This window comes from Pyrus communis, chromosome 2 (genome assembly GCF_963583255.1).
Source record: "Pyrus communis chromosome 2, drPyrComm1.1, whole genome shotgun sequence".
NCBI lineage: Eukaryota > Viridiplantae > Streptophyta > Magnoliopsida > Rosales > Rosaceae > Pyrus > Pyrus communis.
The window spans coordinates 7,805,722-7,820,597 of record NC_084804.1 but is presented as its reverse complement, the minus strand read 5'-3'; the positions used below and the strand labels follow the sequence as shown (position 1 = coordinate 7,820,597).

General features: G+C 36.6%; 1 protein-coding gene across 1 annotated transcript; it reads left to right on the top strand.

The window, feature by feature from the left end:
- Positions 1-8,511: 8,511 nt before the first annotated feature.
- Positions 8,512-11,816, top strand: LOC137726388 (receptor-like protein EIX2). The gene has a single exon (XM_068465312.1). The coding sequence runs from the start codon at positions 8,659-8,661 to the stop codon at positions 11,632-11,634; it is 2,976 nt and encodes a 991-aa protein (XP_068321413.1). The 5' UTR covers positions 8,512-8,658; the 3' UTR covers positions 11,635-11,816.
- Positions 11,817-14,876: the final 3,060 nt, after the last annotated feature.

Genomic DNA, 14,876 nt, shown 5'->3' with positions numbered 1-14,876 from the left:
AGACAGCAATTTTCTAACCAAAGTCTTGGGAGAGCTGGTGGGGAGGGAGGGTGGCGTTTTTACGGTTTTGCCCTTGTGTATTTCTGGTAATTTGGTAATTACAAATATGAGGAGTTGGTACTGCCCTTCTGGGAGTTGTACTTCCCACTTGGGTGGTCTTTGTACCGCACGAAGGAGATGGCTTCAAGGCCAATGTGGCGTGTGTATTCGTAAATACAATAAAACGTGTCTTGGTTAAGTTTGTAGGGAAACTTCAACTTGTCTACGTCCTAATTGGACTTGAATTGTTTGCGTATGTTTCTCTTCTCCCGTAACAGATTACACAAACAACACAACTTCGAAAACAAAAATTTTAAATCCTGTTGTTAGGATGTGTAAATGTAATTATTAATGGGGCAGGATTCGAAACTATTATAATAATTTTAGAGATGATGAGTTTCAAACTCAGGCCGCACAAGTAGAAACTCAACATTATATCCACCAAGATATTGGACATCTTGCTACCTCCTCTTATTACACCGATAATTTTGCTGTCAGACTATAAATTAGTAGCACAATGAGATTATGTATCAAAATTGTTTGACATATTTCATAGTGAAAAAAGAATCACTTGATTAATTACAACTTATTCAAAAATAAATTTTCATGATGATCTATCTTTTCTATTAGACTAATGTGATGGTATCTTATTGGCCAAAGAAAGTTGTGATACCCATTCAAAAAAAAGTTTATGATTATATCTTGTTTACTTTAAGGGTAACAAATTAGACTTTGACCAAATGCATTCACATCAAGTTTGTTTGCTTTCTTTTCCTTGGTATATTCTAAACCTTATTATTAGTAATTATGCAACTTTTATTTGCAAAAAACATTAATTATTTGACCTTTATGACTTTTATGAAGGGAAAAGTTTAATGAAACTTCTTAAGAGTCATCAAAAAAATTAATACAAAGAATAAAGAAATTGGAATGAAAATTAGTTTCATAACAATTATACCAAACATACAGCTTACGGATTCCAGATCATGAGGAGCGGAGGGTCAAAACAACTCAAATTGCTTGCAAGAAATATAAAATGCATTTCTTATACCTTTTGAGTTAATCTGACCTTCTTTCCATTGCATTTTTTTAGAATGAGGATTCTCTTCTAATCCTCTTTGTGAGGATCACGGGAATCCTCCATTCGCATCCATTCATTACACATTGTACGGTTAAATTTTCTTTTTAGGTATAGTTTATATTCAATTTTAAATTAAAAAATTACAATAATTTTTAACCGCACAATATATAATAAACAGACGTGATTGAATGATCATCATTCCATTTTTTAGGCCTTTCGAGTATGCCATGTCACATTCCAGATTATTATATTACTGTTAGTGTCAACTTGTGGACATAAGTTCACGAGGAATGCTAAGGAGACATTCTCAAACTAGGGCTAACATTGATTCATGTGTCAACAGTATAAATTATTGTACAAAAAACATGAAATGATATAGACTCTATGAAAATTCTTATTTTTAAAAGAGTCTCCTTAGCGTATCTCAATTAATTATGGGTTTTATAACTAGTTGGGCTACAATTGTCTTTTCGCGCACCTCGTTAAAATAGGCATCGCAGATTTGTTAATACCAGGTGCACCCACAGTTTTTGCTTTGGTCACCTCACCTGGCCATGTGCTTTTCTCCCTTCAAGGTCTATTGTTTTTCTCGTTTATTCTTTCTTTTTGTCCATAAAATCCGAAATTAAAATTGGAATTTGTCGGAAAAAAAAAAACCACGTTTATTTTGCTAGGAGTCGTCGAAAACGTGTAATTTACGGCCAACCTGGTCCGGAGCTACCTACCTCAGTTTTCAGAGGGAAAGGAAAAGAAGAGCGAACTTGTGAGAGGGTAGTTTGGGAACTACGAAGTGAATTTGCTTAGAGTGACGGAGTCTTTGTTGGATACAACGAAAAAGCGTGACGATAGTTTGCCGGCATATTGCAGCGGAGACGGCAGCCGTCGGATGCTTTGACCGGTATTGAAACCCATGGTAAGTTGGTGGTTTCGCAGATCGCTTTCTCACCTTGGCTTAAGTAATTGCGGATGAGAATTTCTTTAGGGTTAGCCTGTTAGGGTTTAGGATATTTACTTCATATAGTAACAACTTTTCAGATTGGTGAATGCAATGTTCTATTCTAGGTGATAAGTTAACAAACTTTTGATTTTGCTTTTAAACGAACGGCACTACAAAAATGTATAGGTTTTTTTTTATTCAAAATGATTTGTGAAATTGGCACTATTTATTGGGTCTCTGACAATGAAAATCGATATAAGTGATCTTTGAGTTTATCCATCGATCATAAATCATTTTAGTCATTTCGTGAAAAATTTGTCAATATCCTAGCTAAGTGGAGTGGTTGGTTTGACAAAAATACCCTTAAAAAAAGTGGTCACGTGGTCGTTCATGCGACAAAAGATATTGATAAATTATTCACGGAATGACCAAAATGATTTACGGTGGACAAATTCAGAGATCACTTCTATCGGTTTTCACTGATAGAAACTAACCTGAGGAATTATGCTAATCTCGGAAACTATTTTGACTAGGGAACTGTAATTAGCACTCCAAAAATCTCATTCTACACTCCTCACAAGTGTTATTTTCTTTCTAATTATAGAAAGTTTGGAATGCGAAATGAGATTTTTGGAGTGCTAATAACAATTTCCTTTTGACTAAAAAGTTTAAATATATATTATCGTCATAGTTGTATAATCAACCACAATGAGATATTGAACTCGCCACCAACATTTCTCACATTCTCGTACATGAAAATCGAATTTGAGATCTTTTTAACTTAGTAAAGACAACCATCATTTGGAAAAAGACTAGGTTTTTTTATTTATTTTTTGTCAAATTTAAAGACTAGTGGATTAACTATACATTCATCTTGTTTTTTCTCTACTTTCCAGCATCATTCTTCATTCATCTTTACTCTTATACACTTCACCTTTTCTCAAGCATAAAATTGATGTACACTTTGTGTAATCTATTAGTTTTTTTTTTCCTCTCTCCACCATCATTCTTTATTCCATGTATCATTATGCAAATGCAAATCATTTTCGGTCCTTAATTATCAAAGGATTAAGTATCCGTACAATAACTATTTCATTTTTAGTTGTTATCTTTTATGCTTGAGATAAATCAAAGTATATAAGAGAAAAGATGAATGAAAAATGGTGGAGAGAGTGAAAAAAAAAAAAAACAAGATAGATGAATAAAAACAAAATAATTTAAAGAAAAAACAACTTAAATCATTTTTGTTTTGTGTACTTTTTTTTTTTTGTTAATTTCTTCCACAGCTCTCTAATTCTGCTAATACTCCCTTAGGTAGCGATTACCTCATTTTTATTTTCACGTACTTCTGTTTTATCTCCGACACAAAAACAAAACTTAAAAGAAATAAATGAAATAATTATCAAGCAGACTCCATAAGTTCCTATGAATAAAAATCATTTGTCTTTCACTTCGGCAGGCATGCCATATTGCCATGCAAACTCGCAACAAACGAGAGCCATTCATTTTGGAAAGATGACCTGCTTCCACTTACTTGATACTTGATAGAGAAGAAAAGGTAGTGTAAAATACAGAGAAATTAAGGGGATGAATAACGATCCACTACTACTACAACGCATGCATGCTCGAATTTGGCAAGATAAGAAGACAGCTCATCCTTCCACCAAAACACAGCTCTGTCGACCTCCAAATGGCACAGTTGACTGACGTGGCACCCACTTCTTCTCTGCCCATCCGACGTGGAAAATTTGGAATACAAGCTGTACTTTACGGTAACGTATGATCGAGAGAGGGCAATATGGTAATTTTGCACAGTAGAATTAGGTGATATCCCTAGGTTTAGATGAACAACTAAATCCATCAAAATCTAACCCAGTAGAATTGCTTTAAGTCTGTGCCATCCTCCATGGATGATTGGGACATACAAACTGGGGATGTCCTTATCGAAGGGTTTTAATATATGTTAGTGTTCTTGGTGAATAGCAGGTGATCTGAAACAGGCATATATAGTTGGTGCAACGTCGTCCATGACCAACACCCCATATTAGTTATGGACAATTGTGACTTGTGACTAGACTAGCTAATTGGTCTCCTACCAAATCTAACCTAGGGTTTGTCAAATAATAATATCATGATATCAAATCATCTAGAAAACTAGCTAGTTTGTCATCCTCGAAATTGATTTCTTTCTCATGTTTTTTTACAAGAAGCGATAGCAATTTTTCATTAAAATACAATAGCAAATACAATGTTGTAACATGAGTTCATATTCTTCGGTAACCAAATTACTTATCTAGAGATAAACAAATAAACATAATGAGTAATATCTTAACTGGCTACAACAACCACGAACGTCACCGAAACTAACACAAGCACCAATAGAACAAATTTGTCACAAAACGGAAGACGAGACAGACCTATACTAAGGCATATATAATGTCATACTAGCAATTTAGACCACATTAAACCATCGTTAACAAAGACTAAATCACGATAATATAATGCTAGGTTAGATTTTAACTTTGGTCATTTGTGGGTACCTTCAGTATATAATATTGCAAGTGCAAGTGCATGATAATATAATTAATAAAAGGACCAAAATCGGAATTTAACATAACACCTAGATTCACTGTTAGCAACTTAACCAAACACACTAGCTAATCTAACTAATTTTAAATCGAAATCAAAGAGCATCACCAACAACTTCTCTAAAAGAGGTTATTTTGGCTACTTTAACTTAAAAGGCAGTAATAACAAGTCCAACATACTAATTATTTTAGTTTTTAGTACCGTGGCTCGCTATTTTTAGGGAGAAGGAGAGAGAAACTAAGGGGGCGTTTGTTTGCCCTCACTAACTTGGACTGGACTGGACTGGACTAGCTATTAGTCCAATACTGTGTTTGTTCCATGCTGGGACTAACATTAATGAGACTAAAGGGGACTAGCATGGACAAAACCCTTCACTAAGAGGTCTTAATGAGACACCCCAATAACCATGGGATTAGCTAAGACTATCCTCTATTTCTCGTCCTTGTCATGCTCAACGACCACTCCCGACAGACTCCTCGTCATCGCCGGTCACCTAAATCAATTATTAACTTCCCGACTCTCTTTCAGATCCATTTCACAAGCAACTTTCATATAAAATATACCAAATTGAAGCTGGGAGTGACAAGATTACGATTTTACTTGAATCGAGGCCAAAATGTGGTCGAATGTGGCCGAAAAATGGCCTGGAAGTCTCGGCCTGTTTGGGCTTCTTCAAATCCATGACAAATTCGAGCATGCAAAGCTAAGATCTCGGTCCAGGGATGGTGATGAATTTTTTGGCGGTGCTAACTTCATCCAATTTAATGAGGGTTGGCCAAAAAATACATCAGGAAACCTGCAACTCATCGGGAAAATTGGAGTCGTGAGGTTCCGTTCGAACAACGCATAGCTAGAGAGGGAGGGAGGACAGAGAAATAGAGACTGGAATCAATAAGGAGTTTGACCAGGAATGAGAAAGAGACATGAATTGAGAGGTTTGAGAGGAAAAAAAAAGGGAGAGGGTGGGACGATGAGAGAAGAGGAAAAGAGTGGGACGGAAATGGTAGGAAAAGATGGAGAAAAAGATAAGATCATAATAAAATATTAATAATTTATATATTAAATAAAATAATATTAGAATTTGTTCTTATCCAGCTTCTTAGTCCAATACTGCACCAAACGCTTCACTAAGTTAGTCCAGTTTAGTCTAGTCTAAGCCAGTCCAGCTTAGTCCTTGAAGCTAATCCAGTCCGAGATAGTCCGGCGCAACAAACGTCCCCTAACTGGCTAGCTAAACATTTAAAATTATTATGTCACTTGTACGCTCATGCTCCAATCTTTGTGTTCGGTTCTCGAACATACGAAAGAACAACGAGATCTTAAGCCGAAGTAACAAGATTTAATGGCAGAAAACGAGATATGACAGCAAAGCAGCAGAGCGATGAAATTTGAATTTTAAGATTGTTGTCCGATTAATAAAACGACCAAAAACTGGGTACTAACTAATTCAACATTAGTTATTTAAGCCTATGTGATTCTGTGTAGTCAACCACCCTAATTCATAGTATGGAGAAATAAGTTAACAACATACCTAATTGTTTGACAAAAGAAAAGTGAAAAGGTTAGTAGTTGCCAAAGACACTAACCCAAAAATCATTTATGGTTTTAATAATGGAAGACTAAATTTGCAGATGTGGGAGCTTTTACATGAAATAAAAACATACGTACCATATTAGTCCATAACTAATATGTAGTGGGGGACTCCTTACACTGAAATAAAAACATACGTACCATATTAGTTAAATTGAAATAAAAACATACGTACTATATTAGTTAAATTGAAATACACGAGTTCAAATTGAAATCCGAGCAGAAACACATAATCAAAAATGCATTTCACACATAAGCCTCGTTTAGTACGTGAGGTGAGACGGAACACAATGAGACAAAAGTAGTTCGTTCTACTATGGCCTGCATACCAAACGTAGCACAAAAAACCTCCTTTCCGTCTCGTCTCTTTCTGTCCCGTCTACGTACCAACCACGCCCATCATGTCAACATGTTTTCACACGACAATATTTGCGTGGCAACAAATTTGTCGCTGCAGTTGATTTAGAGCATTTACCTTGAACCCGAGATTTTGAGCTCGACCACTCCCTAATATGGCTTATAAAACAATCTTTATGCGTTGTGTGGGCCTTATGGACTAGGCCTATATACCTTCACCAACTGGCGCATTTACGTATTAATTGTTTTGGGCTCCTCTTGTATTTTTGCCTTATGGACTAGGCCCAAACAACATCACCGAATCGGCAATCGCAGCAAGTTCTGCGCAGCGCTTCTTCATCGTCACAACCTTCCTTCCAATTCTTTCCAAACCCTGGCTTCTTCAATCCCCACCGCAGCATCTCCGCCGCCCACAGCATCTCCTTCCACCTCCAAACCCTTCTCCAATTCCCTCCACCACTTCCCAAACCCTCACTTTCTGCAACTCCGACCTCTCTCCTCGCCCTCAGGTACTCCATATTTCTGTTATTGTTGTCGCCATTGTTCAAAGTTTCAATTTTTAAATTTTGGGTTTGGGAATGGCTCAATAACTTGAATTGTTGATTGAATTTCAGGTGCCTCTAATATTGTTGTCAATCATTAAGTCGGAGGATCAATTTAGCAGCGCAGTCAGCAAAGCTAAAGGTAATTTTTTTTTTTTGGGTTTTTTCTGGTTTTCAAAATGTTTTTGTTTTGAGAAAACTTGCCATATTTTCATACAACTTATCTGATTTAAGTATAAAATTTCATATAGATGGGTTATTGCTGGTTCCGTCATAGTAATTCCATATGTTTTAACTTGAATATGGTAAAATCCAAGGTCCATTTGGTTTCTGATCTGTTGTGTGCGTTTTGGTGCAGCCTACATTCCAATTCTTTAAAGACGGGAAGAAGGTGGCTCAAGTTGTTGGTGCTAATGTTGCTCGCTTGAGAAACACTTTTGGAAGTTTGGGAAATACGACCTAGTATTGGAAAACAGTATAGTCAAGTCCTAAGTTATTGTCTTGATAACGGACAAAATGATTCAAACTTGTGACCTCGTGTAATATTATGAAAGAAAATTATTAAAACAACAATTTCTGGGTTACTATATGTCCTAGGAGCTACAACCGCAACAACTCCGTGGTTGACGTATTATTGTAGCACATCTCATTGACTACACTTGTTGATTGATTAGGAAAAAGAAATTGAACTAAATACGATGGTGTTAAAATATAATTTAGCTGTAAAAAATTCAAACACATTATAATTTTTTCATCATTTTTGTTCACTAATATTAACAAACGAGATTATTCAAATGTGTTTGATACTTTGAACAAGGAAATGTCCAACTTAATGTCGGCCAACAAGTCTAAAATTGTGAACTTGTTGAAAATATTGGCATTATATGAATGCCCACACACGCACACAAACACATTGTCAATTCCCATTCAGATTGAAATTGACTTTGGGGATGCAGGAGTTCATATTTTCCAAAAGGGTGCTGTAAATTTTCAATGTATAATAAATGCATCAGTATTGGAGTTGCTCTATAAATAGAGCACTCCATATACCTTCAAAAATATAGACAGAAAGAAAGAAAGAAAGATCAATAACATCATCTATTCCTCCGTCTTTTATTAGTTATCCTCTTGTGCTATAGTTTCAGTGTGACATTTTATACCTGCTTCGCTTCATTCACTAAAAAGTTATTTCTCTAACTTTTACATATTTATAACAAAACTTTTATATTTTTCCGCAGAAGGAAATTATGATATTGATTTAGAAGTCGACTTAAAAGTAGGCAGGAGCATTTGTGTCCTTGCCAAGTAGTCCCCCTCCCCGCTCCCTCCCCACTCAATCTCTCCTTCCTTGCAATTTCATGGTGTGAATACGAATGTGAACGCGTGAAACTCAATCGAGTTGATGCACGCTGCGTAGCACTATTTTCTTTTAAGCTCTCATTGCTTTGTTATATATATGAGTTAGAGTTCACTTGTTGTGTTCATCTGCAACCAACTGGGGAATATATATACTGATTTCTCCTATGGATACCTTGCTTGCAAACACCTTCTTCAATCCCCTCAATATTTCTCTCTCTTTTCTCATTTTGCTTTTGGCATCTACGTATCTACCCACTACCATAATCTGCTTGGGTGATATCGGAGTTCCGAGCACCAGCACTGTGAAACCATTATGCATTGAGGAAGAAAGGCGAGCACTTGTCGGCTTTAAACAACATCTTGTTGATCCTTCTGGTAGGCTTTCTTCTTGGGTGGGTCATGATTGCTGTCAATGGGAAGGAATTTCATGCAACAGCAGCACCGGCCACGTTGTGAAGATGGACCTCCGGAATCCGTATCCATATCCCGATTCTGATGCCAGGTGGGACGAGTCGGCTTATAATAAGTCTTGCTTGGGAGGTAAGATAAATGCTTCTTTGTTGAGCTTGAAACATTTAAAATACCTGGACCTCAGCTACAATGAGTTTCAAGGCATTCGCATTCCGATGTTCTTTGGGGAGCTTAAAAGTTTGCAATATCTCAATCTCTCCCTTGCATCATTTGGGGGAGAGATTCCCCCCTCTCTTGGTAACCTGTCAAGCCTGAATATTCTTGATCTCGGGATGAATTTCCGCTTGTTTTCCAGAAACTTGACTTGGCTTTCTCACCTCTCTTCCCTAAAATACCTTAATCTCAATTACGTGGACCTTAGCCGCACAGGAGCCAGGTGGGCATATGATATTAACATGCTTCCTTCATTGTTAGAGTTACACTTATCTTCGTGTCAAATTGAAAGCATTCCACTCTCACTCCAAAGGATTAACTTGACATCACTTTTGGTCCTTGATATGTCGGATAACGGTATTAAATGTTCTTCATCTCCCAGTTGGGTTTTTAATCTTAGCAGCCTCATGACTCTTGATCTATCGTGGAATAATTTCAGTTGTCCTTTTCCAAATGAATTTGCAAACTTCAAATCTCTAGAACACCTTGATTTATCTCAAACAGGCTTAAAAGGTCAAATTCCGAAAGTCATTGGAAATTTGTGCAAGCTAAAGGTCTTAAGCCTTTCTTACAACAAGTTTGATGGTGGGGGGATTGAAGAGTTTTGGCGGAGCGTCTCAAATTGTCCAAATAATTCATTGGAGTCGTTAGATTTGTCTAATTGTGAGCTGGAAAGCCAATTGCCGGCCTCCATAGGAATGTTAAAGAATTTGCAGGATCTCAACCTTGGTGGAAACCATTTGTGGGGCTCAATTCCTAATTCCATCGGACACTTGTCATCCTTGAAAACATTGGACCTCTCTTTTAATAAGATGAATGGCTCCATTCCAAAAAGTCTAGGACAACTCTATGAGCTAGTTCACCTCGATCTGTCTTATAATACATGGGAAGGAACTCTAACGGAAGCCCATTTCAGAAACCTCATAAGATTACAATATTTTCGAGTGGGAATTCAAGTCACAGACCCACCCATGTCCCTCATTTTTGACGTGGCTTCTGTTTGGGTTCCTCCTTTCAAGCTCCTATCAATTGCGATCATAAACTGTCAGGTAGGTCCTGGTTTTTGGGTATGGCTTCAATCTCAAACTGAACTGATCCAAGTCACTCTTCGTGGTATTGGAATCTCTGAAGATTCGATACTAGAGGAATGGTTGTTGAAGATGTCTTCCCAACTCAAAAATTTGGATTTATCTAACAACCAATTAAGTGGAGACTTTCCATCCCATTTGAAATTTCCAAATTTAGAGCATATTGATTTGAGTCATAATCAGTTGGAGGGCCCATTCCCACTTTGGCGGTCCACTAGTGTCTATGCCCTTTATCTTGAAAGCAATATATTTTCTGGGCCAATTCCCTCGACTATTGGCCAGATGATGCCCAATTTGAAAATTTTGTCTGTAAGGAGCAATCAATTTTCTGGGGAAATGCCTCATGCGTGGAGTGTGGGAAGGAAAATTTGGTTTCTAGATGTTGGTCACAACAATCTCTCTGGTAATATTCCCACTTCATTGGGGGTATTAAGTTTACTAGAAGTATTAAAGCTCAACAACAACAATTTTGGCGGTGTAATTCCTGATTCCTTGCAAAATTGTTCTGGTTTGAGGAGTCTTGATCTTGGACACAACAAGTTATTTGGGAACATACCTCTATGGATAGGAGGATCAAATGTATCCTTGTTGTATAGGCTACAATTACGATCCAACGTTTTTACAGGACATATTCCCCAGCAACTGTGCAATCTTCGGAACCTTCACATCCTCGATCTTAGTCACAACAGCCTTTCAGGTACTATTCCCAAGTGTTTGGACAATTTAACTTCGCTGGTCAACAATAATTCTAATGCCTTCGGTATGGGTTCTGAGCAAGCGACACTGACACTAAAAGGAGCAGAGCTTGTGTACAACGTGACTCTAAAACTTGTAACGAGCATTGATCTTTCATCAAATAAATTACAAGGTGAGATTCCTGAAGAAATAAGCAACCTCATCCTGTTGGGCACCTTGAATTTGTCCATGAATCAATTGACTGGAAAGATCCCCTCCAAGATCGGAAACTTGCATTTGCTCGAAACTCTTGATTTCTCGCACAACCACCTTTCAGGACATATTCCTCAAAGCTTGTCATCTTTAACCTTTTTGTCCCACTTGAACTTGTCTTATAACAACTTGACTGGAAGAATTCCTTCTGGAAGCCAGCTTCAAACGCTCAATGATTTGTCCATTTATATGAACAATCCATTGCTATGTGGCGTTCCTCTCTCAACAAATTGCCTTGGAGATAACACTTTCCCAGCTAAGGATGCGAATGACAAGAATGAAGATGGAAATCATGATAAGTTGTGGTTCTATGTTAGCGTGGTACTTGGCTTCATCGTAGGTTTTTGGGGCATCTGCGGCACATTGATCTTGAAGACATCGTGGAGATATGCGTATTTTGAATTCTTTGACAACATCAAAGATAAAGTAGCGCTAGCAATTGCATTGAAAGCGACTTGTTTCAAAAGAATTTTTTTTTGAGTTTGATTATATATGTATATGTGATGTTTTCCCCTTTCTACGTTGTATTTTTGGTACTTGCAATTTATGTAATAAATAAAGGAATTGTATCCATCTTTCAATAGATGTTTCCACAAGCAACTTTATGTATTCTGATTTTCTCTTGTGTAAAAACCTGGAATTAATAAAAACTAATGTTTTTTATTTCTACTAATTATCGATAGCATAATACAAAATATGTATATGGCCGTCATCCATTCAATGTTCACTACAAGAAAATGTGTTGTAGGGTACCATTTCTTATCATTGGGTTTGTAAACCTATGTGTCAATATTGTCTAATTTTAGTGCCTTTAACCTTTGTAACACTGTCATTGGTGTCAACTATAAAAAATTTAACACCGAAGTCATATTGTTTTGTTTTTCAATTAGGACTGATTTTCTTGTTTTTAGTTTTTCTCTCCCATTTTTCTGTCAAAAATAGTTCAATATTCATTTAGTATTACTATTCCACATATATTTTCACATCCTTATAAATATGAGTTCAAATTTTCTGCACTCAAAACCATTTGCGCCTTATATTATACTTGAGTAACATGTGTTCTTTTCACTAAATTTATCTTTAGTTTTTAATTTTTTTTTTATTGAAGGGATAAGATGAATGGCCAGGTGACACTTGTGTAGATAGGGCAAAGAGATGCCACATAGGGTTTTGAGTCCAAAAGATTTAAACTCTGCATAGGAAGGAAAGAGAGAGAGAGAGAGAGAGAGGAACTTGCTTTCATTTTAATTTGATTCGATTTGGAAACCAAAATCTAATTTAACTCCATGTCTATCGATCCTGTTGAGTCTAAACGGAAGATGAAAGTGTTTTTATTTTAATCTAATTCACAATTTGTGGAAATGAAGAGAAGGAAAGAGCGATGTGGGGCTGTAAAGCCGTGCTCGGAGAAAAGGATGCTGACATTGACACTATTTAATTGGATAATACTAGAGAGATCAACTATTTAGATCCAATTTTATAAACTATATAATATGTTAGTTGATGATTGAATTATTACTTTTTTTCTTTTATTACAAAGGATAAGGAATAAGATTTTGATTTACTTTTTCTTTCATTTTTTGGGTTCCGTCTTTCTATTAAAGTAGCTCATATTGTTTGCAATTGAAGTGCATTTGCTTTGCCTGCAATTTCTTTTTCCAAAAGTTTAGCGGATAACAGAGGTTTAAGGATAACACAAAAATTATCAAAGTTAGGATTAGTGAGTGGGTGGACACATGTCACATTTTTGGAGGGGCCATAGAGTGACACATGGGTATTTGGAGAGATTTTTCAATGTAATCAGAACACGAGAATGAGATAATACATCACGTGTCATTATACAAATTATAAGATATGTGTGTTAAAAAGTTAATAACTTAAAAAATAAATTATCTCACCACTTATATAAAAATACGTGGTGAACCACTCGTGTTTCGGTTACAATGAAAAAATTTCTCGAGTATTAGGCTGTTGAAAATCTGGATTCTTTCCTCTCAGGGATGAAACTTAGGGGGATGTAGTCAATTTGGATTATAGAGGATTTTAATAGATTTTTTTTAGTGCTAGATTTCAAAGAACTTTAATAGACTTTATAATTCTCTATGGATTTTAGAAGATTTACATGGATTTTCATTATGATTTTTGTGGATTTATATGGATTTCTTCCATGAATTTCTTAGAATTTTGAAAAAATTGAAAATCACACGCAGAGCTGTCGGATCATTTTTAATGAAATCATGCAGCTGTGACTCAAACAACTCCAATGTCCCAATGTGCGTTCAGTTATGGGTCTCCTCTGTCTAACCTTCCTTCATTCAGTCTAGCAGACCGACCACAAGCCGCAAGCCGCAAGCACCCTTTCAATCCCATGCTCACCATTTTCCTAAACTTCAATGCACACTCTAGCTTCCTGCCCTTCCAGTACCCACCAAGCATAACATTAGAAACCACATTTCATTAATTTCCAGCAAGCTCCACTTCCCCACAACAACAATACATATGAATCAACAAGTTCTGCACATGCAGCACAGAGTTTACCCCAAAACTAGAAAGTATAGCTATTGGGAACCAAGCTCGGCCCATCGACGAACTCACTGATCTGCCATTGAAAATCAGTTTCGTGCGAGGAGAACATGGGAGAAAAAAACTGATTGCAGCGATATGTTAAAAAAATATTGAACCATCGGATCTCAGGAAAGGCAAAAAATGGAGGAAGACTGTTCCTCTTCTGAGAAAAGAGAGAACTTGCCAGAACTCGATAGCTGTTTACGAGTAGAATTTGAAAAATAAAAATCCATGATAGATGACAATGAAGACGATGTATTCGAAGTCGACGAGGACGATGGGATGTGTTCTGAAGAGGAAGGTATAGATGAAGATGAAGGGGTTGGGAGGTTCTTTTCTGTTTGAGGGCGTGAAAAGAAATCAGATGGGGGATGGTAGGATTCTTGACAGCATTTGGTATATAAAATTGTCTGATTTATATATAAAATTTCATATAGATGGAGCTGTGCCAACACTTTTCTATTTCACTGCAATGTGGCGCGGGCCTTGTAAGTTCGAAAGACGTTTTCTTTTAAGCAATGAAGTCATTGGTGATAAATCTTGATGTTGTTTTGAAGTTGATATTTTAGGAGGGAAAGTTTAACACGGAAGGGGAAAGGTTTTTTTCAGGAATGTGCAGAGCTCTCTGCACAGAGAGCAGCAACACAGATATTTTATAGAAATATCAGAACAACTTTCTGTTACAAGCCATCTCAGCCCTTAATTCATAAAACAGAAATCTAAGCCTACACTTGTCCTATGAGACTAAGTAATGACTTAACAGTTGATCCCTTCCTTGTCAGCCATTAGATCAAAAACAACTTTCATTTGATTCCAACACTCCCCATCAAATGAATTTTGGTTTTGATCCCAAGCATTTCTCTGAGATAAACAAATCTGTCTTTAGGTAGAGCTTTGGTGAAGATGTCTGCCATTTGATCCTGAGACTTGCAGTAGATCAGTTCAATGGTATTCTCCTGCAATGCTTCCCTTATGAAATGAAACTTCCTTTTGATATGTTTGGTTTTCTGGTGAAAAATAGGATTCTTAGTCATAGCTATTGCTGATGTGTTGTCACACATAAGTGGTGTAGCATCCACTTGCATTTCACCAAAATCCTTTAACACAAACCTCAACCATATAGCTTGAGAGGTAGCCATTGCAGCACTCACATACTC